General features: G+C 50.9%; 1 protein-coding gene across 3 annotated transcripts in view; it reads left to right on the forward strand.

Annotated features, from left to right (window-relative positions):
- LOC119978242 (TBC1 domain family member 30-like) overlaps window positions 1-27,218 on the forward strand; it is a 130,491-nt gene extending 103,273 nt beyond the window's left edge. For 2 of the 3 annotated variants that reach the window (XM_038819717.1, XM_038819715.1), the window contains exons 8-12: window positions 1,029-1,125; window positions 14,388-14,485; window positions 14,579-14,676; window positions 16,962-17,150; window positions 20,177-22,171. In XM_038819717.1, the coding sequence (XP_038675645.1) occupies window positions 1,029-1,125; window positions 14,388-14,485; window positions 14,579-14,676; window positions 16,962-17,150; window positions 20,177-20,889 (1,195 nt within the window). In that variant the 3' untranslated portion in view covers window positions 20,890-22,171. Of the gene's footprint in view, window positions 1-1,028; window positions 1,126-14,387; window positions 14,486-14,578; window positions 14,677-16,961; window positions 17,151-20,176; window positions 22,172-24,371 lie in introns of those variants that run through there. The other variant, XM_038819716.1, reaches the window with a different exon arrangement.

Genomic DNA, 27,218 nt, shown 5'->3' on the forward strand with positions numbered 1-27,218 from the left:
AAGACGTGGGGGAAGGGCTAAGCACAGAAATAGGGGTAGGACTCTGAATCGAAGCACTGCAGACATAGAACCCCAACAATGCAAAAGGAGGTCATTCGGCCCATCGAGTCTGCACCAACCTGGCGGCACGGTGGCACAGTGGTAGGCACTGCTGCCTCACAGCGCTGAGGACCCGGGTTCGATCCCGGCCCCGGGTCCCTGTCCGTGTGGAGTTTGTACGGTGTAGAAGGAAGCCGCTTGGCCCATCCTGTCTGCTCCAGCCCTCCAAATGAGCATCATGACTGATATAAAATGGCAAGTCCAGATTATTCGATCAACAGCCCTAAAGTCAGAAGCTGTGAAGAGTTACAAGGTAACCATTGGCCGCAGAATTAAACAAACTCTGAATTTGGCACCTGTAATGTACTCTTACTGCACAGGTTCATGAGGCAGACTGTGTGGGAAAGAATAGTTCTGGTCAGACTGTGACATTTCTAAAATTTTGTTTTCAATCAAGGAAGGTGGGGTTAATTCTTCGCTGTGACTTGTTCCCAGCCATGATCTTCATTCACTCGCTATGATCTCAATAAGAAGTCTCACAACACCAGGTTAAAGTCCAACAGGTTTGTTTCAAACACGAGCTTTCGGATTCACCTGAGGAAGGAGCAGTGCTCCGAAAGCTCGTGTTTGAAACAATCCTTAAACTTTAACCTGGTGTTGTAAGACTTCTTACAGTGCTCACCCCAGTCCAACGCCGGCATCTCCACATGAATGAAATGAAAATCGCTTATTGTCACGAGTAGGCTTCAATGAAGTTACTGTGAAAAGCCCCTAGTCGCCACATTCCGGCGCCTGTCCAGGGAGGCTGGTACAGGAATCAAACTTGCTGCTGGCCTGCTTGGTCTGCTTTAAAAGCCAGCGATTTAGCTGAGTGAGCTAAACCAGCAACTATGATCTCAGTGCAGTCGCTAGCTAAAATAACAGTGTGATCTGTCTGATGGTTCGTGTTATGAGCTGGTTTTTGTAAACATCACTTTGATATGTTCCAGGTGGATCAAGAATTGTGAAAGTCCCGAGGACCTTTCGCAATGGCTCAGCCAGGAGATGATGGAGACTAAATTGATGGATTGCAGTGAGCTGATGCAGGTGAGAGCATTAAACCCAAAGTTCCATTAATTTCTGGTGAAAGTGTCACTCCCAGGGCATCACACTGCCACTCCCAGGGCATCACACTGCCACTCCCAGGGCATCACACTGCCACTCCCAGGGCATCACACTGCCACTCCCAGGGCATCACTCTGCCACTCCCAGGGCATCACACTGCCACTCCCAGGGCATCACTCTGCCACTCCCAGGGAATCACACTGCCACTCCCAGGGCATCACACTGCCACTCCCAGGGCATCACTCTGCCACTCCCAGGGCATCGCACTGTAACTCCCAGGGCATCACACTGCCGCTCCCAGGGCATCACACTGCCACTCCCAGGGCATCACACTGCCACTCCCAGGGCATCACACTGCCACTCCCAGGGCATCACACTGGAACTCCCAGGGCATCACACTGCCACTCCCAGGGCATCACACTGCCACTCCCAGGGCATCGCTCTGCCACTCCCAGGGCATCTCACTGCCACTCCCAGGGCATCACACTGCCACTCCCAGGGCATCTCACTGCCACTCCCAGGGCATCGCTCTGCCACTCCCAGGGCATCGCACTGCCCCTCCCAGGGCATCACACTGCCACTCCCAGGGCATCGCACTGCCACTCCCAGGGCATCGCTCTGCCACTCCCAGGGCATCACACTGCCACTCCCAGGGCATCTCACTGCCACTCCCAGGGCATCGCTCTGCCACTCCCAGGGCATCGCACTGCCACTCCCAGGGCATCGCACTGCCACTCCCAGGGCATCGCACTGCCACTCCCAGGGGATCACACTGCCACTCCCAGGGCATCACACTGCCACTCCCAGGGCATCACACTGCCACTCCCAGGGCATCACACTGTAACTCCCAGGGCATCACACTGCCACTCCCACGGCATCACACTGCCACTCCCAGGGCATCACACTGCCACTCCCACGGCATCACACTGCGACTCCCAGGGCATCGCACTGCCACTCCCAGGGCATCACACTGCCACTCCCAGGGCATCACTCTGCCACTCCCAGGGCATAGCACTGCCACTCCCACGGCATCACACTGCCACTCACAGGGCATCACACTGCCACTCCCAGGGCATCGCACTGCCACTCCCAGGGGATCACACTGCCACTCCCAGGGCATCACACTGCCACTCCCAGGGCATCACACTGCCACTCCCAGGGCATCACACTGTAACTCCCAGGGCATCACACTGCCACTCCCACGGCATCACACTGCCACTCCCAGGGCATCACACTGCCACTCCCACGGCATCACACTGCCACTCCCAGGGCATCACACTGCCACTCCCAGGGCATCACACTGCCACTCCCAGGGCATCACTCTGCCACTCCCAGGGCATAGCACTGCCACTCCCACGGCATCACACTGCCACTCACAGGGCATAGCACTGCCACCCCCAGGGCATCGCTCTGCCACTCCCAGGGCATCACACTGGAACTCCCAGGGCATCACACTGGAACTCCCAGGGCATCACACTGCCGCTCCCAGGGCATCACACTGCCACTCCCAGGGCATCACACTGCCACTCCCAGGGCATCGCTCTGCCACTCCCAGGGCATCTCACTGCCACTCCCAGGGCATCACACTGCCACTCCCAGGGCATCTCACTGCCACTCCCAGGGCATCGCTCTGCCACTCCCAGGGCATCGCACTGCCCCTCCCAGGGCATCACACTGCCACTCCCAGGGCATCGCTCTGCCACTCCCAGGGCATCGCTCTGCCACACCCAGGGCATCGCTCTGCCACTCCCAGGGCATCACACTGCCACTCCCAGGGCATCTCACTGCCACTCCCAGGGCATCGCTCTGCCACTCCCAGGGCATCGCACTGCCACTCCCAGGGCATCACACTGCCACTCCCAGGGGATCACACTGCCACTCCCAGGGCATCACACTGCCACTCCCAGGGCATCACACTACCACTCCCAGGGCATCACACTGTAACTCCCAGGGCATCACACTGCCACTCCCACGGCATCACACTGCCACTCCCAGGGCATCACACTGCCACTCCCAGGGCATCACACTGCCACTCCCACGGCATCACACTGCCACTCCCAGGGCATCACACTGCCACTCCCAGGGCATCACACTGCCACTCCCAGGGCATCACTCTGCCACTCCCAGGGCATAGCACTGCCACTCCCACGGCATCACACTGCCACTCACAGGGCATCACACTGCCACTCCCAGGGCATAGCACTGCCACCCCCAGGGCATCGCTCTGCCACTCCCAGGGCATCACACTGGAACTCCCAGGGCATCACACTGGAACTCCCAGGGCATCACACTGCCACTCCCAGGGCATCACACTGCCACTCCCAGGGCATCACACTGCCACTCCCAGGGCATCGCTCTGCCACTCCCAGGGCATCACACTGCCACTCCCAGGGCATCGCTCTGCCACTCCCAGGGCATCGCTCTGCCACTCCCAGGGCATCGCACTGCCACTCCCAGGGCATCGCACTGTCACTCCCAGGGAATCACACTGCCACTCCCAGGGCATCGCTCTGCCACTCCCAGGGCATCTCACTGCCACTCCCAGGGCATCGCTCTGCCACTCCCAGGGAATCACACTGCCACTCCCAGGGCATCACACTGTAACTCCCAGGGCATCGCACTGCCACTCCCAGGGCATCACACTACCCCTCCCAGGGCATCACACTGCCACTCCCAGGGCATCACACTGCCACTCCCACGGCATCGCTCTGCCACTCCCACGGCATCGCTCTGCCACTCCCACGGCATCGCTCTGCCACTCCCAGGGCATCGCTCTGCCACTCCCAGGGCATCGCACTGCCGCTCCCAGGGCATCTCTCTGCCACTCCCAGGGCATCACACTGCCACTCCCAGGGCATCACACTGCCACTCCCAGGGCATCACACTGCCACTCCCACGGCATCTCACTGCCACTCCCAGGGCATCACTCTGCCACTCCCAGGGCATCACACTGTCACTCCCAGGGCATCACACTGCCATTCCCAGGGCATCACACTGCCACTCCCACGGCATCTCACTGCCACTCCCAGGGCATCACTCTGCCACTCCCAGGGCATCGCTCTGCCATTCCCAGGGCATCACACTGCCACTCCCAGGGAATCACACTGCCACTCCCAGGGAATCACACTGCCACTCCCAGGGAATCACACTGCCACTCCCACGGCATCGCACTGCCACTCCCAGGGCATCACACTGCCACTCCCAGGGCATCGCTCTGCCATTCCCAGGGCATCACACTGCCACTCCCAGGGCATCACACTGCCACTCCCAGGGCATCGCACTGCCACTCCCAGGGCATCACACTGCCACTCCCAGGGCATCGCACTGCCACTCCCAGGGCATCACACTGCCACTCCCACGGCATCACACTGCCACTCCCAGGGAATCACACTGCCACTCCCAGGGCATCGCACTGCCACTCCCACGGCATCGCTCTGCCACTCACAGGGAATCACACTGCCACTCCCAGGGCATCCCACTGCCACTCCCAGGGCATCACACTGTAACTCCCAGGGAATCACACTGCCACTCCCAGGGCATCGCACTGCCACTCCCAGGGCATCACACTGCCACTCCCACGGCATCGCTCTGCCACTCCCAGGGAATCACACTGCCACTCACAGGGCATCACACTGCCACTCCCAGGGCATCACACTGCCACTCCCAGGGCATCGCTCTGCCACTCCCAGGGAATCACACTGCCACTCCCAGGGCATCCCACTGCCACTCCCAGGGCATCACACTGCCACTCCCAGGGCATCGCTCTGCCACTCCCAGGGCATCGCACTGCCACTCCCAGGGCATCACTCTGCCACTCCCAGGCATCACACTGCCACTCCCAGGGAATCACACTGCCACTCCCAGGGCATCACACTGCCACTCCCAGGGAATCACACTGCCACTCCCAGGGCATCCCACTGCCACTCCCAGGGCATCGCACTGCCACTCCCAGGGAATCACACTGCCACTCCCAGGGCATCACACTGCCACTCCCAGGGCATCACTCTGCCACTCCCAGGGAATCAGACTGCCACTCCCAGGGCATCGCTCTGCCACTCCCAGGGCATCTCACTGCCACTCCCAGGGCATCACACTTCCACTCCCAGGGAATCACACTGCCACTCCCAGGGCATCGCTCTGCCACTCCCAGGGCATCTCTCTGCCACTCCTAGGGCATCACACTGCCACTCCCAGGGCATCACTCTGCCACTCCCAGGGCATCGCACTGCCACTCCCACGGCATCGCACTGCCACTCCCAGGGCATCGCTCTGCCACTCCCAGGGCATCACACTGCCACTCCCACGGCATCACACTGCCACTCCCAGGGCATCACACTGTCACTCCCAGGGCATCGCACTGCCACTCCCAGGGCATCACACTGCCACTCCCAGTGCATCACACTGCCACTCCCAGGGCATCACACTGCCACTCCCAGGGCATCACACTGCCACTCCCAGGGCATCACACTGCCACTCCCACGGCATCACACTGCCACTCCCAGGGCATCACACTGTCACTCCCAGGGCATCGCACTGCCACTCCCAGGGCATCGCTCTGCCACTCCCAGGGCATCACACTGCCACTCCCAGGGCATCACACTGCCACTCCCAGGGCATCGCTCTGCCACTCCCAGGGCATCTCTCTGGCACTCCCAGGGCATCGCTCTGCCACTCCCAGGGCATCACACTGCCACTCCCAGGGCATCGCACTGCCACTCCCAGGGCATCGCACTGCCACTCCCAGGGCATCACACTGCCACTCCCAGGGCATCACACTGCCACTCCCAGGGCATCGCACTGTAACTCCCATGGCATCACACTGCCACTCCCAGGGCATCGCACTGCCACTCCCAGGGCATCGCACTGCCACACCCAGGGCATCGCTCTGCCACTCCCAGGGCATCACTCTGCCACTCCCAGGGCATCACACTGCCACTCCCAGGGCATCGCACTGCCACTCCCAGGGCATCGCACTGCCACCCCCAGGGCATCGCACTGCCACTCCCAGGGCATCACACTGCCACTCCCAGGGCATCACACTGCCACTCCCAGGGCATCATACTGCCACTCCCAGGGAATCACACTGCCACTCCCAGGGCATCGCTCTGCCACTCCCAGGGCATCTCTCTGCCACTCCTAGGGCATCACACTGCCACTCCCAGGGCATCACTCTGCCACTCCCAGGGCATCGCACTGCCACTCCCACGGCATCGCACTGCCACTCCCAGGGCATCGCTCTGCCACTCCCAGGGCATCACACTGCCACTCCCACGGCATCACACTGCCACTCCCAGGGCATCACACTGTCACTCCCAGGGCATCGCACTGCCACTCCCAGGGCATCACACTGCCACTCCGACGGCATCGCACTGCCACTCCCAGGGCATCGCTCTGCCACTCCCAGGGCATCGCACTGCCACTCCCAGGGCATCACACTGCCACTCCCAGGGCATCTCACTGCCACTCCCACGGCATCGCACTGCCACTCCCAGGGCATCGCTCTGCCACTCCCAGGGCATCTCTCTGCCACTCCCAGGGCATCGCTCTGCCACTCCCAGGGAATCACACTGCCACTCCCAGGGCATCGCACTGCCACTCCCAGGGCATCGCACTGCCACTCCCAGGGCATCACACTGCCACTCCCAGGGCATCGCACTGCCACTCCCAGGGCATCACACTGCCACTCCCAGGGCATCACACTGCCACTCCCAGGGCATCGCACTGTAACTCCCAGGGCATCACACTGCCACTCCCAGGGCATCACACTGCCACTCCCAGGGCATCACACTGCCACTCCCAGGGCATCACACTGCCACTCCCAGGGCATCACACTGCCACTCCCAGGGCATCGCACTGCCACTCCCAGGGCATCGCACTGCCACTCCCAGGGCATCGCTCTGCCACTCCCAGGGCATCACTCTGCCACTCCCAGGGCATCACACTGCCACTCCCAGGGCATCGCACTGCCACTCCCAGGGCATCGCACTGCCACCTCCAGGGCATCGCACTGCCACTCCCAGAGCATCGCACTGCCACTCCCAGGGCATCACACTGCCACTCCCAGGGCATCACACTGCCACTCCCAGGGCATCGCACTGCCACTCCCAGGGCATCACACTGCCACTCCCAGGGCATCACACTGCCACTCCCAGGGCATCACACTGCCACTCCCAGGGCATCACTCTGCCACTCCCAGGGCATCACACTGCCACTCCCATGGCATCACACTGCCACTCCCATGGCATCGCACTGCCACTCCCAGGGCATCACACTGCCACTCCCAGGGCATCCCACTGTCACTCCCAGGGCATCCCACTGTCACTCCCAGGGCATCTCACTGCCACTCCCAGGGCATCGCTCTGCCACTCCCAGGGCATCGCTCGGCCACTCGCAGGGCATCACGCTGCCACTCCCAGGGCATCACACTGCCACTCCCAGGGCATCACACTGTAACTCCCAGGGCATCACACTGCCACTCCCAGGGCTTCACACTGCCACTCCCAGGGCATCACACTGTAACTCCCAGGGCATCGAACTGCCACTCCCAGGGCATCACACTGCCACTCCCAGGGCATCACACTGCCACTCCCAGGGAATCACACTGCCACTTCCAGGGCATTGCTCTGCCACTCCCAGGGCATCACACTGCCACTCCCAGGGCATCACACTGCCACTCCCAGGGCATCACACTGCCACTCCCAGGGCATCACACTGCCACTCCCAGGGCATCGCACTGCCACTCCCAGGGCATCACACTGCCACTCCCAGGGCATCGCACTGTAACTCCCAGGGCATCACACTGCCACTCCCAGGGCATCACACTGCCACTCCCAGGGCATCACACTGTAACTCCCAGGGCATCGCACTGCGACTCCCAGGGCATCGCACTGCCACTCCCAGGGCATCGCACTGCCACTCCCAGGGCATCACTCTGCCACTCCCAGGGCATCCCACTGCCACTCCCAGGGCATCGCTCTGCCACTCCCAGGGCATCACACTGCCACTCCCAGGGCATCGCTCTGCCACTCCCAGGGCATCTCACTGCCACTCCCAGGGCATCGCACTGCCACTCCCAGGGCATCACACTGCCACTCCTAGGGCATCGCACTGCCACTCCCAGGGCATCACTCTGCCACTCCCAGGGCATCGCACTGCCACCCACAGGGCATCACTCTGCCACTCCCAGGGCATCCCACTGCCACTCCCAGTGCAACATTTGTTAGAAGTTGGGAGGAGGGGTGAGGTTTCAGAAGACAAGGGAAGGTCTGATCGATCGAGGTGATATTTCAGTGAGGGAGTGCTGGCTGCTGCCCTTTGGATGAGACATTAAACAGGTCCTGTCACCGTCTGTCTGGGGGACCCCATGGCCGTACTCGAAGCAACGCAGAACGTATCTGCTTATTTACTCATTACTGTTTGTGGGAGCTTGCTGTGCAGAATTGAGCTGCTTTTTTTCCATAACAGCGACAAGTCCTCAAAAGGACTTCATTGCTCCTGAAGCAATAGGTCACATTGTGTGCGATGAATGCAAAGCTCTTTCGTTTTCAGATTCTGTGTCCTGCCTCTTACCACTTTGTGTTGACCAGGTTATTACCATTTTCACTGACTTTAATTCAGACATATTTACAAATTTGTTGTATTTTTCTATTCATATTTGGAATTGTGGTCCTGTTGTAAAATACCCTTTGATTTATTCAGAACGTGGATTAAATTAAAACTGCCCCTCTTCCAATTGTAATTGTTTACTGTGAAATAAGTTTAAATATTCTGTTAAACTCTTCTTTGTGGAATTTAAATCCACAACAAAAGCTGGTTGTAATTTGAAATAAATTGGTTATAAAGTTTGGTTTTAATTTGGCCGTTTTACTGTTTTACTCGTGGGGAGTGAGCTATACCCCACCTGGAGAGGCCACTCTAAATCCTGGCAGCTTCCTTTGTGGGCTCCGAGCACCTTGTGGTCCATCAATAGACCCCAAGTGCAGCCCCCGCCAGAAGAGATACCTGCCCACATGATGGACTCCTTCCCCTCCATCCCCCACCTTCCCCAGGCCGGCTTGATTGGCCCCATCAATTTCTGAGCCCATCTTTCTGCACCAGGCCTCTCTGACGGTGGCTCGTCCAGGTTGGCTGCAGTTCCAGCTGTGGCCACTGCTCCCAGTGGCACCTTCGGGACTATGGGACTAAAGAGCTGCCAGGCCTCCGAATGGGAGCTGCGTTCGGGGACAAGGCATTCTCCCTCTGAGGGAGTGGGAACCATGGCCACAATCGATGAACTGCCTGAGGACAGTCGAATAAGGCCGTGGCTTCCAGGGTCGGTTGGGGCCTGGCTTGCCCACACATTTCCATCATTGGGCAGACATTCTGCACCATGTAAAATCCTGGCCCATATCTGTTAAATTAACATGTGCCCGACAGCGTTTTCTGACCCACGCTCCTCACCCATTCCAAAAACAGCTTTCGAAGATTATTGATAATTTTATTATAGATCTTTTGAATGAAGATGTTCCTCTTGCTAAGGAAGGATTTATAAGCCCCGATACAATCGAATTATATCTAATCATCAATAATCACTGACTGCTGACTGGAATACCTAATGTTCTGACTATATGTGAGTCTTAGTACTTCAATAATGCGCTGAATGCAAAAATTGCTGCAGTAAAGGTCACGTACAGACTTGTTGGCATGTAACCTCACTCTGCTGACAGGCCCCACAGTGGTGATTGGATATACGCCCAACAAACTCTCCACAGCGCGCACACCTCCTGTCCAGCATTGACCTGATTATTTCACAGAGATTCAGACATTGTGCTGTGAGTTTACAAACCATTGTAAGCAAGATAGAGCAAGAATGTTTCTTTCATCACATCTGAAAATGTTGTTCTCATTACTTTGCTCCACACACAACATTCTTCAGGCAATGGACTGACTCCCAAGAAAATGAAAATGAAAATCGCTTATTGTCACGAGTAGGCTTCAAATGAAGTTACTGTGAAAAGCCCCTAGTCGCCACATTCCGGCGCCTGTTCGGGGAGGCTGGTACGGAAATCGAACCGAGCTGCTGGCCCGCTTGGTCTGCTTTAAAAGCCAGCGATTTAGCTGAGTGAGCTAAACCAGCCCCTGACCGTGGAAATCTGGCAACTTGGCTTCATTGGGACATGTTGCCTCGAGCAGGCTCGGGTAATTGTTCCCAAATTAATTTCCATAGCCAGGTTGTGTTGGGAGTGGCTGTAGTTATTAGCAGCAGTTATCTGGAGCGTCAGATTTCAAACAAGAGTTTTAAAGCAGCAGTTTTCATCAAGAAGGGCTGCCTTCATCATTATATAAATGGGGCAGCACGGCGGCGCAGTGGTTAGCACTACAGCCTCACGGCGCCGAGTTCGATCCCGGCTCTGGGTCACTGTCCGTGTGGAGTTTGCACATTCTCCCCGTGTCTGCGTGGGTTTCACCCCCACAACCCAAAGATGTGCAGGGTAGGTGGATTGGACACGCTAAATTGCCCCTTAATTGGGCAAAAATGAATTGGGTAATCTAAATTTATTTTTTTTAATTATATAAATAAAGGGGAATATAAATATTTGACATTTCTGTCACATTTTTATTCCAATGTCTTATGACATGGGGTGTTAGAAATGACCAGAAACCTTCCCACCTGCCAGGGTCGCAGCCTCAGGCCGTTCGGGAGAGTTACTGGGAAACCAGGTTCATCACTTTCCATCTGATATTTAAACAGTAAAGGGGGTTACATGAGGTGAGGTCGGGAGCCGCTGTGTTTGCGTTCCCTCTGGCTCAGCTCAGCTTCTAATCTGTCTTTTCATCCGAGTGCACATTTCGTGCTTTTCTATCTCGGGGAACACAGTTTGTTCTGTGTCCTGGGAAGTACCGAGGTGTGACTATCCCCCCTTAGCGACTGGTGGCTGGCTCTGCTCCTTGTTGGTGTGTCTCGGGAAGCTGCCTGAGAAGCTGGCTGTGTTCTGAAGATTCACTGTCTCTTCCTTTTTCTCCTCCAGGAGGTCCCGAAGGTCAGATCCCCCATTGGGCGTCTCCCTGGTTGGCTCCTCCATTGGGTTTCTCTCTGTCTTTCCCCTGAGCTACTTGGAAGTGAGGTTTTGTGCTGGTTTATGTTGAGGCTGGTTGGGTATTGGTGTTGTGTTCGTTATTTTTAGGTTGGTGCTGGCCTTTCTCCTGGTTGGGCCTGGGTGGTGGGCTGGGTGGTGAGCTGGGCCCCCTGGTGCCGGGGAAGAAAGGATAAGCCGTCCCTCAGGGAGCCCTATTGGGGTGGGGGGAGGGCGTCTTGACCATTCATTTCATCCTGGGGCAGGCGGCCTCCCCCCTTCGATTGGGACCGGAAAGATTATCCTTACTCAAGTTTCTGCTCGAAGGTTTATACCCCCTCATTCCCCCAGGGGGTGATTTGTCCTCTTGTTGGCTGAGTGGCTTATTTCCTTCTTGTTGATGGAACTATTTTGGTTCCATCAAACAATTCTGCAGTTACAGATCAAAAAGCTGTCACAAGGCACAAAGCCTCCATATACTTCAACAGTTACAGATCAAAAACAGTCGCAAGGCACCAGGCTTCAACACGCTTCAACGATCACATATCAAAAACAGGCACAAGATACAAAATCATCAGTACGCACATACATACATCCACCCTCGCCCCACATGGCAGCACCACACCGACGTAGGAGGAGCTCCGGACAGAGACAGTGGCTGCACCCACTTCAAACATTCTTCATGAGTATCAGCTTGCCCAATGAAGGGGGGGGGGGGGGGGGAGAGATCCGGTAGGTTGGGGGGGGCGGGGGTCAGGTAGGGTTGGAGGGGCAGGTAGGGTTGGAGGGACAGGTAGGGTTGGAGGGGCAGGTAGGGTTGGAGGGACAGGTAGGGTTGGAGGGACAGGTAGGGTTGGAGGGACAGGTAGGATTGGAGGGGCAGGTAGGGTTGGAGGGACAGGTAGGGTTGGAGGGGCAGGTAGGGTTGGAGGGACAGGTAGGGTTGGAGGGACAGGTAGGGTTGGAGGGACAGGTAGGGTTGGAGGGACAGGTAGGGTTGGAGGGATAGGTAGGGTTGGAGGGACAGGTAGGGTTGGAGGGACAGGTAGGATTGGAGGGGCAGGTAGGGTTGGAGGGGCAGGTAGGGTTGGAGGGACAGGTAGGGTTGGAGGGGCAGGTAGGGTTGGAGGGACAGGTAGGGCTGGAGGGACAGGTAGGATTAGAGGGGCAGGTAGGATTAGAGGGGCAGGTAGGGTTGGAGGGGCAGGTAGGATTGGAGGGGCAGGTAGGGTTGGAGGGACAGGTAGGGTTGGAGGGGCAGGTAGGGTTGGAGGGACAGGTAGGGTTGGAGGGACAGGTAGGGTTGGAGGGACAGGTAGGGTTGGAGGGACAGGTAGGGTTGGAGGGACAGGTAGGGTTGGAGGGGCAGGTAGGGTTGGAGGGGCAGGTGGGGTTGGAGGGACAGGTAGGTTTGGAGGGGCAGGTAGGGTTGCAGGGGCAGGTAGGGTTGGAGGGACAGGTAGGGTTGGAGGGACAGGTAGGGTTGGAGGGATAGGTAGGGTTGGAGGGACAGGTAGGATTGGAGGGGCAGGTAGGGTTGGAGGGACAGGTAGGGTTGGAGGGGCAGGTAGGGTTGGAGGGACAGGTAGGATTGGAGGGGCAGGTAGGGTTGGAGGGACAGGTAGGGTTGGAGGGGCAGGTAGGGTTGGAGGGACAGGTAGGGTTGGAGGGACAGGTAGGGTTGGAGGGACAGGTAGGGTTGGAGGGACAGGTAGGGTTGGAGGGATAGGTAGGGTTGGAGGGACAGGTAGGGTTGGAGGGACAGGTAGGATTGGAGGGGCAGGTAGGGTTGGAGGGGCAGGTAGGGTTGGAGGGACAGGTAGGGTTGGAGGGGCAGGTAGGGTTGGAGGGACAGGTAGGGCTGGAGGGACAGGTAGGATTAGAGGGGCAGGTAGGATTAGAGGGGCAGGTAGGGTTGGAGGGGCAGGTAGGATTGGAGGGGCAGGTAGGGTTGGAGGGACAGGTAGGGTTGGAGGGGCAGGTAGGGTTGGAGGGACAGGTAGGGTTGGAGGGACAGGTAGGGTTGGAGGGACAGGTAGGGTTGGAGGGACAGGTAGGGTTGGAGGGACAGGTAGGGTTGGAGGGGCAGGTAGGGTTGGAGGGGCAGGTGGGGTTGGAGGGACAGGTAGGTTTGGAGGGGCAGGTAGGGTTGCAGGGGCAGGTAGGGTTGGAGGGGCAGGTAGGGTTGGAGGGGCAGGTAGGGTTGGAGGGACAGGTAGGGTTGGAGGGGCAGGTAGAGTTGCAGGGGCAGGTAGGGTTGGAGGGGCAGGTAGGGTTGGAGGGACAGGTAGGGTTGGAGGGGCAGGTAGAGTTGCAGGGGCAGGTAGGGTTGGAGGGGCAGGTAGGGTTGGAGGGACAGGTAGGGTTGGAGGGGCAGGTAGGGTTGGAGGGACAGGTAGGGTTGGAGGGGCAGGTAGGGTTGGAGGGACAGGTAGGGTTGGAGGGACAGGTAGGGTTGGAGGGACAGGTAGGGATTGGGGATGGGGAAGCAAATACTGCAGCTCCACTTCCTCACATCATCTCAGTTCGAGCTGAAGCTCCCACTAGACTGGAAACAGCAGCAAACTGAGCAACAGATGCTTCACGAAAGCTGTGGTGAATTGGGCCAGCCGCATCCTGAACTCTGTGGGTTATCTCTGGTAGGTCATTAGTCTGTCCTCTCCTCCTCCTTCTCTGTGGGAGATCCTGTGGGTAGGTCATTAGTCTGTCCTCTCCTCCTCCTTCTCTGTGGGAGATCCTGTGTCCGAGAATAACTCTGACTTGTTGCTGCAGGTCCTGGAACTATATGGTTGATATTGATTCTGTTCTGGGCCTGGAAGGGGGTTAGGTTGCCTTGTGTGGATGTAATTCCCACTGCAACAGCAGTTCTTGTGGATTTTCTTTTGTTTTTTGTGGAGTTGAGGGTGATGAATCCGCTCTTGGCTTCTGCACGCGTGCGGCTGGGTCTGATATCTGTAGGAAATGGCTACATTTGGTCACGGATGCGCTGCTGGGGCCGAGGGGATTGGATGGTGCTGCACCCGATCTGGCTGAGGGATATCTATGCTGACTTTTAACAATGCTTTTATCAAGTCAGAAAGATTCACAGGAACAGCACCAGTAAAATAATACAGCCTCCTTCCTGCATAGAATTTATCAACTTGAATTATATTTTGGTTTGTAGATCTAAAAACGTTGCTACATATCTTGCAGGCGGTCTATTCAATGGCAACTTTCCCCTTTCCACAAGTTGTTGAACTGAGAGAGAAGTACAGAGTTCTGCCATTCCAGGCAAAGGTCGCTGCCTCAAGGTATTTCCCTTCCATCATTAAAAGTAGACAATGCTTAATTTTATTCTCTTGTAAAGTAACAATTTGTTACGTCTCTTGTTTGTACCCTGACAGCTGCCACTTGAAGGAAACTCAATGTAAGAGAAAAGGATCAAATGAGAATGACGGGGGCTTCCCACGTGCACAGAATCCACAGGACTGTCGGGAAACAGGTAACAGGGCGATGCTGTCCAGCTCGGTTCCTGCTGTGACCATTGTGGAGAGGGTCTGAGGGGGACACAGGAAAATAAATGAAGGGGGAGAATGTCCGAACCAAAGACTAAATACACCCAATGGGGAGGGAGAGTCCCAGCGGAAGATCAGCAACATCAATATTATAGGAAGTGGTTTGGAGAGCGAGTTACAGGGGGCAGGATTCTCACAGCCTGGGCTGGGCCGGAGAATCACCGCGGCCCAGCGCCGCCCCGATACGAAGCGGAGAATCGGCGCAGGCGTGGTTGGCGCGGCGCCGGTCAGGGTCCGCTCTACGCGGCCGGCCCGGGATGGGCCGAGCGGCACCGTCCACACCTGCTCTCAGCTGCCGGAACCTCAGCCTGGAAGGGTCGGGGGGGGCGGCCATGTTGCGTTGGGGCCGGCACGTTGAAGGAAGCCACTGCGCCGGTGCCACTGCGCATGCACGGATCCCGCGGTGCCCAGTTCGTGCCAGGATCAGCAGCTGGAGCAGTGTGAACCGCTCCAGTGCCGGGCTGGCCCCTTTTGCAGACCAGGTCAGGTCGGCCCGTTTCGACGGCGTTTACAACGGCACGGGCACTCTGCCGCGGGATTGGAGAATCCCACCCATGGTTCGGGGAGTCAGAGTGTTGCTTCAAAAAATAGATCTAAAAACTACTAAAATAGATTATATATTTATATATATAGTAAACTAAATCTTTGGTGAAGCAGGGGAGTAGCAAAAATGATATCACCACTGAGAATAGATTGGGGAGATGGGAAAAGGAATTGAAAATGAATATATTCAAATGGAAAAGAAACTGGGTTAAAGCGGTGGAAATGACAGACGGTTGACCAGAGTTAATCACCCAGCATAACCTTGATGGACAGAGCGGCCTCCTCTGTGCCTCAATAACACTTTCACTCTAATTCCAACTTGGTTCATTCCATTGAACGTCGCTCATTTTGTTTTCTTGGAGACAAAATAATACAAACAGGGAATATGTTTAAGCCATTTGACACTTCTGAAAGGCAGCTTCAACAACACTTATTTCTATGATAAAAGCAGATCCATTGCTAGTTACTTTGGGCCATGTGTGTCTGGCACAGCTGTTGTCAGGACCAGGTCAACACGGTTCTAAAGCTGGCTGGTGACAGAGAAACAGAATGAGCTTGCTCAAGAGTCTGCATTTGGTTTTTTAGACTCAAAGCACAAATGACATCCTAGTCAGTAACGCGGATTTCTCAAGGGCACCCCGAAATTAAGCAGCAAAAATTAAAACTCAGAATCCCCCCCACAGAGAACCCCCCCCCCAATGTGGGGAACCTTCCACCGCACAGACACAGGGAAACCCTCCACCCCATGGGCTGTACCAGAGGAAGCCTCCCCCAGCACTGCCCCCAGGGGGCACTGCCAGGGTATTGTCCCTCTCCTCCCTGGGGGTTGTGCTTACCGGAACGCCTCTGGCATGGTCTCTTCACCTGGTTCACGTTACTCCAGCGCTGTTGTTAATCTCAGCTGCTATTATGATCCTGGACCAGATCCCAACATTTGGTTTCCCAACAAGAAAATTAAACACTTTAACTCCTAACTGATACCTTCTCTATCTCCAATCAAGCAAAACCCATCATAGGTCAAAAACCATTTTTAAATAAAGTTAGCAAACACAGAATTACTTCCGACCTCTGGATAAAGAGTTATTTTAAAAGATTGTTTGAAGAGAGAGAGAGAGAGATCCTTTCGGTAACGACCTGCTGTTTACTGTCTGTCAAATTAATGCTGAAATCTAACCGCCTTCTGCAGAAGCTGCTGTTTTTTTCTCAAACCACGTTTGCTATTTTTGCAAATCATTTTAAATCTGCCCTCTCGTTCTTGATCCTTTTCCAAGCAAGAACAATTTCTCCCCATCTACTCTGTCCAGACCCTTCATGATTTGGATAATCTCTATCAAATCTCCACTCAGCCATCCTCCCAACCTCTTCAATCTATCCTCATAACCTGTGTGTAAATCTCATCAGGAGATAAATGAGTCTTTCTTCCTCTTTTTAAAAATTTGTGATCCGTGTCTATTTTAATCTATAAACCCAAATTTGTATATGTAACAAAGTTTGATGCTCCCAAGTGCAGTATGTTTGAGGTATGATAGACATGCAATAAATGCTCACTTCTGACACAGATAATGATACAGGCCCAATTCAGTGTATAATCCTGAAAATGCAGTAAGAAACTGTGCGCTCAATGAAAAACTTTAAACAATTATCGTGTGTTTTGGTTCTCTTTCGCCAGCTCAAAATGAAAAGCGAAAAGGTAACTGTAACATGACAAAGATCGTTCAAGTTGGTGAGAATGTGTTGCAGCATCAATCGTCCTCATACAGCACCGAGCAAATGACAACACATACAGCCACGTTGAAGCAGCAGTACTCAAAAATGACCAAGAGACAGCAACAAAACCAGTGTCTGACTCCCAGACATGGTAACGTATTATATACCTATCAACCATCACTACTTCTAAAACATTACTGTAATTCGGGTAGCCCATATCTATACAACCCATGTGATGAATATAGTATTTTGGTTAAATTATTGGACTAACGATCCAGAGACGTGAGTTCACATCACACCATAGCAGCTGGCAAATATAAATTCAGTTAATTAAATAAATTTAGAGTTTTTAAAAAAAACCTAGCATCAGTAATGGTGATCATGAACTCACTGAATTCTCATTACAAACCCATCTCATTCAATAATGCCCTTTAAGGAAGGAAATCTGTCGTCTTTACCCAGCCAGGCCCAATATGCCCTCAACAGTCATTTGGCTGTGAGTAGCCTGTTTAACTGGGGGTATCTTCAGATTGTTTTTTGATGTGGCTTACAGAGCACATAGCTCTTTCCAATACACAACACCAGATCTACAGTAATGTGCTTGATTCTTAACTGAATTGGTGAATTGGACATTCTGAATTCTCCCTCGGTGTACCCGAACAGGCGCCAGAGTGTGGCAACTAGGGGATTTTCACAGTAACTTCAGTGCAGTGTTAATGTAAACCTACTTGTGACATTAGTAAAGATTATTATCTTATTATATTTATTGTCCATCCTTAATTGACCTTGAGAAACTGATGGTGACCCATCTTCTTGGTAGTCCGTGTGTTTTGGGAACACCTATAATGATATAAGGAAGGATTTTGACCCAGCCACAGTGAAGGAATGGCAATATGTTTCCAAATCAGGAGGGGAATTTGCATGTATCTGCTTTCCATGTCCATCCAGGTGGTAGAGGTCACTGATTTGGAAGGTGCTGCCAAAGCAGTCTCAATGCCTTCCTGCAGTGCATTGTGTAGATGGCCCACACGCTGTCACTGCTGTGGAGGAGTCAATGTTTAAGGTGGTGGATGGGGTGCCAGTCAAGCGGGTTGGTGGGCAGGATTTCGGGAATCAGGAGCTCTCTGCAGCATTTCCAGCCTCTGACCTGCTCTTATGGTGTTTATCTGAATGGTGCAGTTCAGTTTCAAGTTGTTGATAGTGGGGGATTCAGCGATGGTAATGCCATTGAATGTTAGGGGGAGATGGTTAGGATTCTCTCTTGTTGGAGATGGTTATTGCCTGGCACGAATGTTACTTGCCACGCGCCAGCCCAAGCCTGAATATTGTCCTGGTCTTGCTGCATACAGACATAGACTAATTCTGAGGAGTGGAGAACGGTGCTGAACAGCAATCAGCAAACGTCTCCACCTCTGACCGTATGATGAAGCAGCTGAGGACGGTTGAGCCGAGCACACTCCTCTGAGGAACTGCAGAAATAATCGATCTCCGACAATCACAACCACCTTCCTTTGTGCTGGGCAAGTCTCCGACGATAGGGGAGTTTTCACTGATTACCATTGACTCTAGTTTTGTCCTTGATTCCACACTTGGTCAGATGTTGTTTTGATTTTCAGGGTAGTCACTCTTATGTCAGGACTTCAGCTCGTCCGTGTTTGAACCAAGGCTGGAATGATGTCAGGAACTGAGTGCTTCTGGCAGGACATAAACTAAACGCCAGTCAGCAGCATCAGCAGTAAAGAGTCGTAGAATCATGGGGCGCGATTCTCCAGAAATATTTCTAAATGTGGTAGCGAGCGGGACCTACCGCGAACTTCCTAGTGCTCAGCGTGGTGAGGCCGGCAATGCTATTCAACATTAATTGGTCCACTTAATGAGGCCCCAAAGGCATCTCACCGCAGATGAAGGCTCACCAGCTGATTCGCCCGGACCGTGTGCTCGGCAGCACCTCCCCCCCACCCCCCAAAACAAGGTCAAGCAGCACTTAACCAGCACTTGCATAACAAACCCCACAGCTCGCAGCAATGGCGTCGAGACAACCGGAGAGGTTAAGGATCGGTCGGGACATTCAGAGGGAGTCAGCGACACTCCAGCAGATCCATAGCCGCTTGAAGGAGTCTCAGAGTCTACAGGTGCAGGAGATGTCGCTGGCAATGAGTGACACTGAGGCCAACACCGCTAGGGTGGGACCGTAGTGGCGAGCCTGGTGCACGTAGTGGGCACCGTGAGCAAAGGTGTCCAAGGTGTCGCTCAGTTGGTGATGGCCATGGCTGAGGGTCTCGGCAGAATGTCTGACTCACTGGGGGATTTGAGGAGGTTCTGCAGGCCACATCCCGCTCTCAGATGGCCCTGCAGAGCCTGTCCCAGTTACTGAGGAGCATCGCCAAGGGTGTTGACGGGCCTTGATGCAGACCATGGGGAGCCGCCGGGGCTGGCAGAGCCGGAAGATGCAGGAGCAGCCGGGGCTTGAGCCAGCTGCCCCTCCATGCCAAGGCAAAGCCCAGGGCCTATGGACACCAAGCGGGAGGGGATGGTGCTGAGTGCCAACCCGGACCCGTCCCATGGAGTGGGGACAGTGGCCGCCAGCTCCCCCGAGGTCACCCCTCTGATGGGGCCGTGTCTCGGGGTCAGCACACGGGATAGGGAGGCACAGCTGTGCCGTCGTCAAGTGTGCCGGGCTCTCCGGCCCCAGCGCCCCCAGAGGATGCCCTGCAGGGGAATTGCGCGATGGGCCGAAGTCACGCTGCTGACAGGCCTTTCCCGGCGGCGTGGTTTAAACCACCTCTGGTACTGGCGGGATTGGCGGCACGGGCGGGCTCCAGGGTCTGGGGTGGGGGGGGGGGGGGGCGATCTGACCCCTTACATGTATTCACTTAGAGGAGTTCTGTGAAAATCAGCCCTTTTTTCTTTCTCAATAGTCTGTTTCGGAAAGCATCTTGATTAGCAAAACTTGGTAGTTCATAGAATAAGAAAGAATATGTATAGCACAGAAATAGGCTGTTCAATCCTTCAGATCCATGTTGGTGTTAATGCCCCCTGCCACACTCCTCTGTGTCATCCTTTGCACTGATACAGACATGGAGCCAGTCTGGAAAGTACATGAACTTAAAAATTAGATTTTCAATTGCTGTTGAAAGAGTACCGAGTAACACATAAAATATGTTTCTTTCTTTGCAGGTAGCAATGATTCTTCCTCTCCTGGAACATCACTTCGTTTTAAAAAGTCCAAAGTCATAAATCGTTTCCTCGGTGGCAAAAAGCTAAAGAACAGCAGCAAAAGCAACAGAGTCCACCACACTCCCAGTCCCAGGACCCCTCAGTCCACACAGAAAGAACAAAAAAATAAGATAACCGTCCCTTGGTGTTCTCAAAAGAGGATCCCTCGGAAAGGACTGACCAGGAATTTGAAAGTTAGATCAGGCTGCAGCGACACAGTCGGCCTATTGGAAGACCAGAATGATGGCGGAAAAGCAGAAAATGTCAAAGTTGATGATCCAGTCCATTTAGTAATGGAAGAGAGCAGGAAAAGTTCTCAATTACCTCGCGAAATTGAAACAAAATATAATGAACAATTGGCCATCCAGTTGTATGAAAAAGAAGTTGACAATTTGGCAGGGGTGGGACATTTATTCAAGACACTTCAAATAGGCGAACCAAACGATTCTTTAATGGCAGCGGAATCTAGCAACAAGCCCGGGGTCTATGTCTGTTCTGCGGAATTGAGAAAAGATCAGTTCAGAGCAAAGAATTTCACAGCTCAGGCTGATATGAAAGCAAATCCTACAAACAATATTCCACTTGTGCATCTCTCTGGAAAGTCTTTTGGAACACAAAATTTAGCTTTACATGGATCATGTAGCAACATCCAGATATCTCCATTCAATAAATGATTAAGAAAAGAAATGCTACTGCCTTGGTGAGGAATGGATGATGGCAAGATGATAAATTCAGCTGATTTCACAGTAGCCTGTTGGCCAACAAGCCGAATACTGAATGTGACGTATTGATGACCATTAGTTTGCACAGATGGTGTGGCACAAGTTTAATATTTTTGCCACAAACCATTTTAATGATTGTATGAGAGGTTCCATGTGCCATAAACATTGTTCGCTTTGCAATGAAGCCATTTTATAGAGTGTTAGCTAGTGTGCTGTTTGGGAATCTCTGTGTGCTCAAGTCTCTCCGTGTTTGAGTTAAGAATTGCACATCATGTGACTGCCAAATTATCATACAAGGACATCAAAATTATTCTTCATTCGAAACTGATCGAATGATTAACATAAATGAGTATAGGGCGGCACAGTGGTTAGCACTGATGCCTCACGGCACCAGGGACCCAGGTTCAATCTCGGCCCCGGGTCACTGTCCGTATGGAGTTTGCACAAAGATGTGCAGGTTAGGTGGATTGGCCACGCTAAATTGCCCTTTAATTGGAAAAAAAATAATTGGATACTCGAAATTTATTTTAAAAAAAACATAAATCAGTATTACTCATTTTGAACATAACATCGCCAATTAGTTATAATTTAAAGATTAACAGATTTTTTACATGTTAAAGTATTTTTCATTTCAAATGTTCATGACTTTAAAAGAAAATTTGAATGTATTAAAACTTTTCACATAGCCATGGATCGTGGTAACATTCTAATGCTGTTAACCTAAAACTCTTAACATACACGTACTAAATTCCTGTAGTGCAGTATTTAATCCATGTAATAAAACAGTGCAGAGGAACTTCGCACAAGCATGGTAGATTTTCAGAATGCATCAAACTGGCCACAAAATCAGCTACTGTCTTCCTCACTTTGAATGAACTACAAATAGAAAATAAAAACCTGCCAGACTTAATCAATAACTTGCTTATTTTCATTCTTTTAATGGCAGATACATCATCCATTAAATTATTTGTTGCTTGCCATTTTTAAAGCTGGCCTGACATTGAAGAGCTGAAATTCCTCTTTTAATGAAAAGCATGATAAATACTTGTTTGTCTCCATATTTAGCAGTTTGTTAATGAAATCACAGGAACACAGAGTTTTGAAACTTGCTGTTAGTGAGTATTCATCACAGCGAAGAACATCTTTGTTTTTCCTGTTTCCGATTAAAAGAAAATGTTACCCACAAGAACCAGGCATCTCCAACAGTGAATAAATGTTGACTCTGTTTATTTCATCCTGGTCTATTATCATTATTTTCAGGTAGATGATTGAATTGAGATTTAATCCGGTATCCTCACAATTCAAATTGTTTGAATTTGGATTATTTGATTATTCAAATCTGACAGTGAATTCTCACATTGTGTGTATTTACATTGTTGGGTTCAAACAGGTGGAAAATTTAGAAAATATTGCACAAAAAAAACATCTTTAATTATCGGCACAGACGATATTATCATTGTTGTAAATGACTGGAAACTGGAACTTTTATCAAACTTGCCTGATATGTCAACCCCACAATCTTATACATCAAGAGAAACTCTAGAAAAATCAAAAGGGTTTGGTATTGAAACGGTGTAACAATCACTATTGAGTTAATGATTACAGTGGAAAGCTACAAGATTTAGGAATTATTATTGAGGTTAATTACAAGGTAAAGCACAGCCAAAGGTAACAAGACCCGAGCAGCAGTAGCTTCAGAGACCAGCAAAACTACATCAATTGTGGTCTTCAGGCAGTAGGCAAGCCTCAGGAAAGCAGCAAACAGCTTTGCAGGCTTCAGGGAATGTGTGAAAAGCAGCAGACTTTGGGCAAGGCAAGACAGGTACAAAGGCAGCTTGGCAAAGCAATATGATGGACCATGTCTGGTGTCCACAGTCCCAGGACAGGTACCTAAGGACGGGTAAGTTTTTAGAGCCCTCATGAGATTGTGCCCGAGACTGAATTTCCATAGAATATCTATAGTGCAGAAGTAGGCCATTCAGCCCCTTGAGTCTGCACCAGCCCTCTGGAAAAAGCACTCTCCCTCGCCCTATCCCCTTTGAATTGATCACGGCCAGCATCTTTGGACTGTGGGAGGAAACTGGAGCACCCGGAGGAAATCCACGCAGTCACGGGGAGAACACGCAAACCCCAGTCACCCGAGGCTGAAATCGAACCCGGGTCTGTGAGGCAGCCATGATAACCACTGTGCCAACATGCCACCCCCGAGACTGGGAAATAGAGTGTCTTGCAACAAATTTGCAAGAGCTGTCATGTATGAGTCTTGCAAATAAATGGATATTATGTGTATTTCTGGAAGACGGTGAATGAAGAATGATTATTACACTAGCTATTACAGCACAGTTTTAGATTATTCCTGCTTTCGTACTAAATGCATTAAGTGACTCAAAATATCTGGGTATAGCAAAATAATTTGAATTCAATTCCTTTTTACTCCAATTAAGTGCAATCCAAACAAATGTGTTGGAATTTCTATTTCACTGGTTAACCAAACTGAGCAACTACACATTACTTGGCTTGGGAGCGACTGTCTAAAGTAAGAACCATCATTTTGGTTAGCTTTACACCGCACTAGTCATGATTTCTATCCCAAGTTCTTGGCTACGTTGAAATGTGCCATTTGAGAACTGCACAGCACTCTTTCATAAAATAATTAAAGACGACTAGATCCAATTAATATTTTTTTGAGGTTATCGGTATACATATTTTGGCACCTTTTCAACATGGTGCACATCATTTGTAATGTTACATTCACAAATAATTTGGTGCACAGTTTGGGGAGGGAGGTCATATAATATTTCACTGTTAATCTCTTAAGTATAGATATGACATCAACCACCCCAGAAAAAGCACAGAAGTCATTTTATGCAAGATTTAAAAAAAAAGAGCTTTTAGCCTAATAGTATAAGTGCTCAATGCACTTTCTATAGCAAAAGACCCCAGAAAATTCTGGAAATAATCAACAGGTCAGGCAGCATCTGTGGAGAGAGATGAGTTTGTTGTGAATCCAGTTGAGTGTGTTTTGCATCAGTAGTTTCTCTAAGTTTAGGGACTAGGAATCTTATGGAATAATAAATGATGGATAAAAATTCTAATGTAGTTGTAGCTGGGGTTACTGGTTTACAGGAATGAGGTGTAGGTGTGGACTTAAGTAGTGTGTTCTTTCAAAGGGCTGGTGCAGACTCGATGGGCCAAATGGCCTCATACTGCACTGTAAATTCTATGTCTATGACATCCTTGGCTATTCTTGTCTGCTCAACATTATCAATGGTAACTTTTATGTCCGTTCCTGCAAAGTATCATTGGCATCTTTTACGAAGCCAGTCGTGTTCTAATGGGAACATACTGAATACTGTTGCTGGTCGATTTTTGTGACTTGTAAAGACGATTTTTAAAAATAATGTTTTGGGTTTTGTTTAATTTGTACTTGCCAGGTTTCCAGCTGAAGACTGTTTAGTGTGGACCACAGCCCAGTCCTGGAGAGGTGAACTGCCTTGCATGAATCTTACCCTTTCATTCCATGTACACTGGTTGAGAAGTGAGCAGCCATCAGCTACATCGAGGGACTTCCACTGCCATCTGGAACAGCAGCAGCTGCAGCGATGGGCCGCCACAGTTTAGACATCACATTCTGCAGGGAGAATCTGTTACGAAGGATGCATTGTTGCAGGGGACTAGTCAAAAGAGAGACAACAGCTGCTACAAGAGACTTGGAGTAATGGAGAAGAGCAGCTTCCTGTGGATATCTAGACTTTGACAGAGTGACTGCTGTGAGGTACCCAGCCTGGAATAGATCAAACTTAATATGACTGTAGCATTTCTAGACATGTTCCATGTGTATTGGAGACACTATCACTTGTGTAAAGTAACCACATTTTATTTCTAAAATCCATTACGTTACTAACAGCAATTGTGATATTTGAGTCTGCGTTGCAAGGAATGTAACTCACGCCAGGATATTGCAATTAACTCCTGGAGAAATATGCTCGTGTGCTTTTCCATTGACAGAATGTGTACTGTAGGAATTCCAGAAGAAACTGAGTTTAAGTTAAGAATTTCCATTTGGATCTGTGGTTGATTTATTCCTCCAATGCAGTGTTATTAAACCTATCTATTATCGGAATCTACTTTCTAATGTTGTTTGGTGCATAGAGTAGAACACGATTGCTAAATACTGCAGATGTAAGAAACTTTGATGGCTTTATAAACTTCTCGAGTTCTGCTTAAACACGGAATCAGATTCATATTTTTGAAGTTGAGGCGACAAAGTTTCAGAATATTCGGTGCTCAAAAAGTTTACTAAATCATGACCGTGGAGTAGCATGCTTCCTACATCGACTACGTAATTCCTTAGTAAATCTTCAAATGAGGGCCACTTTTAAATGAAACAGGTAGATGCAGCAGAAGAAATTCTGTGGGCAAGAATGTCAACAAAGCTGGGAATACATCAGGAATTTTCACCAAAACAATAGATATTGCGAGTTCTGACACAAATAACTACTGACATCAAATAAAAATCAAATCTGAAAAAGCATCTCTCTCATTTAGGTTGGTTTTGAGGGGTACAACAAGTAACCAATGCCTTCATGTTGAAAATTTAAATACCAACTAATCTGGCTATCACAAAATACTTGAACATTGCACTGATTTATCAGATTTTTAAAATAACTTTGCTAAATCTTACAACTTTAGCAATGATGGGCCATTTTGCCAAATGTGACTTTCCTTAATGCTGTCATAGTTTCAAGCAAATTACAGTTGAGGTTAACCAGAAATAAGTGTGCTGTAGGGATGGGTGCTAACACCTACTAGAATACTGTATGTCCACGTATGGGGCATGGGTCTCAAAGTCAGCCCCTTGAGCAGGTATTGATCATATGGGTAACCCTATCCCTTTATCATTAAATATAAATCTAATACAAAACTTCCTTTTCAAAATCCATTTGAAAGATAACCGCTGCATTCTTCAGATAAAAGCAAATTGTTGTGGATGCTGGAATCTGAAACTGAAACAGAAAACACTGGGCAATCTCAGCAGGTCCGACAGCCTCTGTGGAGAGAGAAGGGAGCTAACGTTTCCAGTCTGGATGACTCTTTGTCAAAGCATTCTTCACTTGTTCCAATATTTGGACCTGAGCATCGCCTTGGAGCAACATAGTGTTATATTGTTTCTGATTTGTGCTACATTTGACCAAGACTTATTTAATGCTACTAGTAAGCACGTCTTCCATTTTCTACTATTGCTAGTCTTTATCCCAATGGTATAAGCAAGGAAAGGGGCATGTTTCACCTGCATGGAAGATCTTGTATTCCAGAGGCCTTGACTTCCCCACTTCAACTATCATCAGACTGTTCAGTCCCAGGAAGTAGGAAATAATGACATAACAAGAAAGTAGCACCTCCTACTATTCAAACCAGCTATCGGTGGAGGCAGCACTAAAATAAAGCATCGGAGGACAAAACAGAAGGGCCATTGCTGATGTAGGGAAATCAGGAGCAAAAATTAGAATCCATACGAAAGCTAGGTGAAAGGCTAAACATGTAAAATCTAAAGGATGAAGGAAGAACCCACGAAGACAAAAGCCTACAGATATCTGAGTGGATTTTCACCTGGAAGGGAAGAAAAATATTTGAAGAGAAAGCTATTTTGAATCATTCTCTTGATTCGTTGACCCAGATATCACCATGGAGAAATAGCCAGCAGCACCTGCTGAGGGGGTAAGCGGTTGGGTAGAAAGTTTCAAACTTAGAAGAAAAAAATCTTTTTTGCCTTAAGAAATTTGAATCAACTCAACCAAAAGCATGCACAACTGTGGATGTCGGCACGATAAAGAATTGAGTGAAGGTGCACACTAACAAACGAGAAAAATAAATCTTCCCATGGCCAAACACATTACTGAAAGCTCAAAATTCAGCATTGAATCAATTGATGGAGCATGGTGTGCCTGTGAGGGAAAACTAAAAAAAAAAGTGCAACGCATTGATTTAAAAAATCTAAAGTACAAGGCAGAAGGAAAACGACTACTGTAGTCAAATCATTGAGGAAAGTAATTGTCTTCATAGTGGAGGAGCCCTGTCCTTTCTGTCGACTGTTTCGATGTTCTGGGAATTGGCTCTGAATTAATTAGTGCTAAAATGAAAAAGTGCAATTTAAAGGTATTTTTAAACTGAGTGGCACTTTGGCAAAAACAAACTGCTCATTAGAAATTTTCTCAAGTTACAAGTAACATCCTAATGACATTGTACAATTTGAGAGTGCAGAGACATTTTAAGTTCATGAT

Source organism: Scyliorhinus canicula, chromosome 15 (assembly GCF_902713615.1).
Source record: "Scyliorhinus canicula chromosome 15, sScyCan1.1, whole genome shotgun sequence".
Lineage (NCBI taxonomy): Eukaryota > Metazoa > Chordata > Chondrichthyes > Carcharhiniformes > Scyliorhinidae > Scyliorhinus > Scyliorhinus canicula.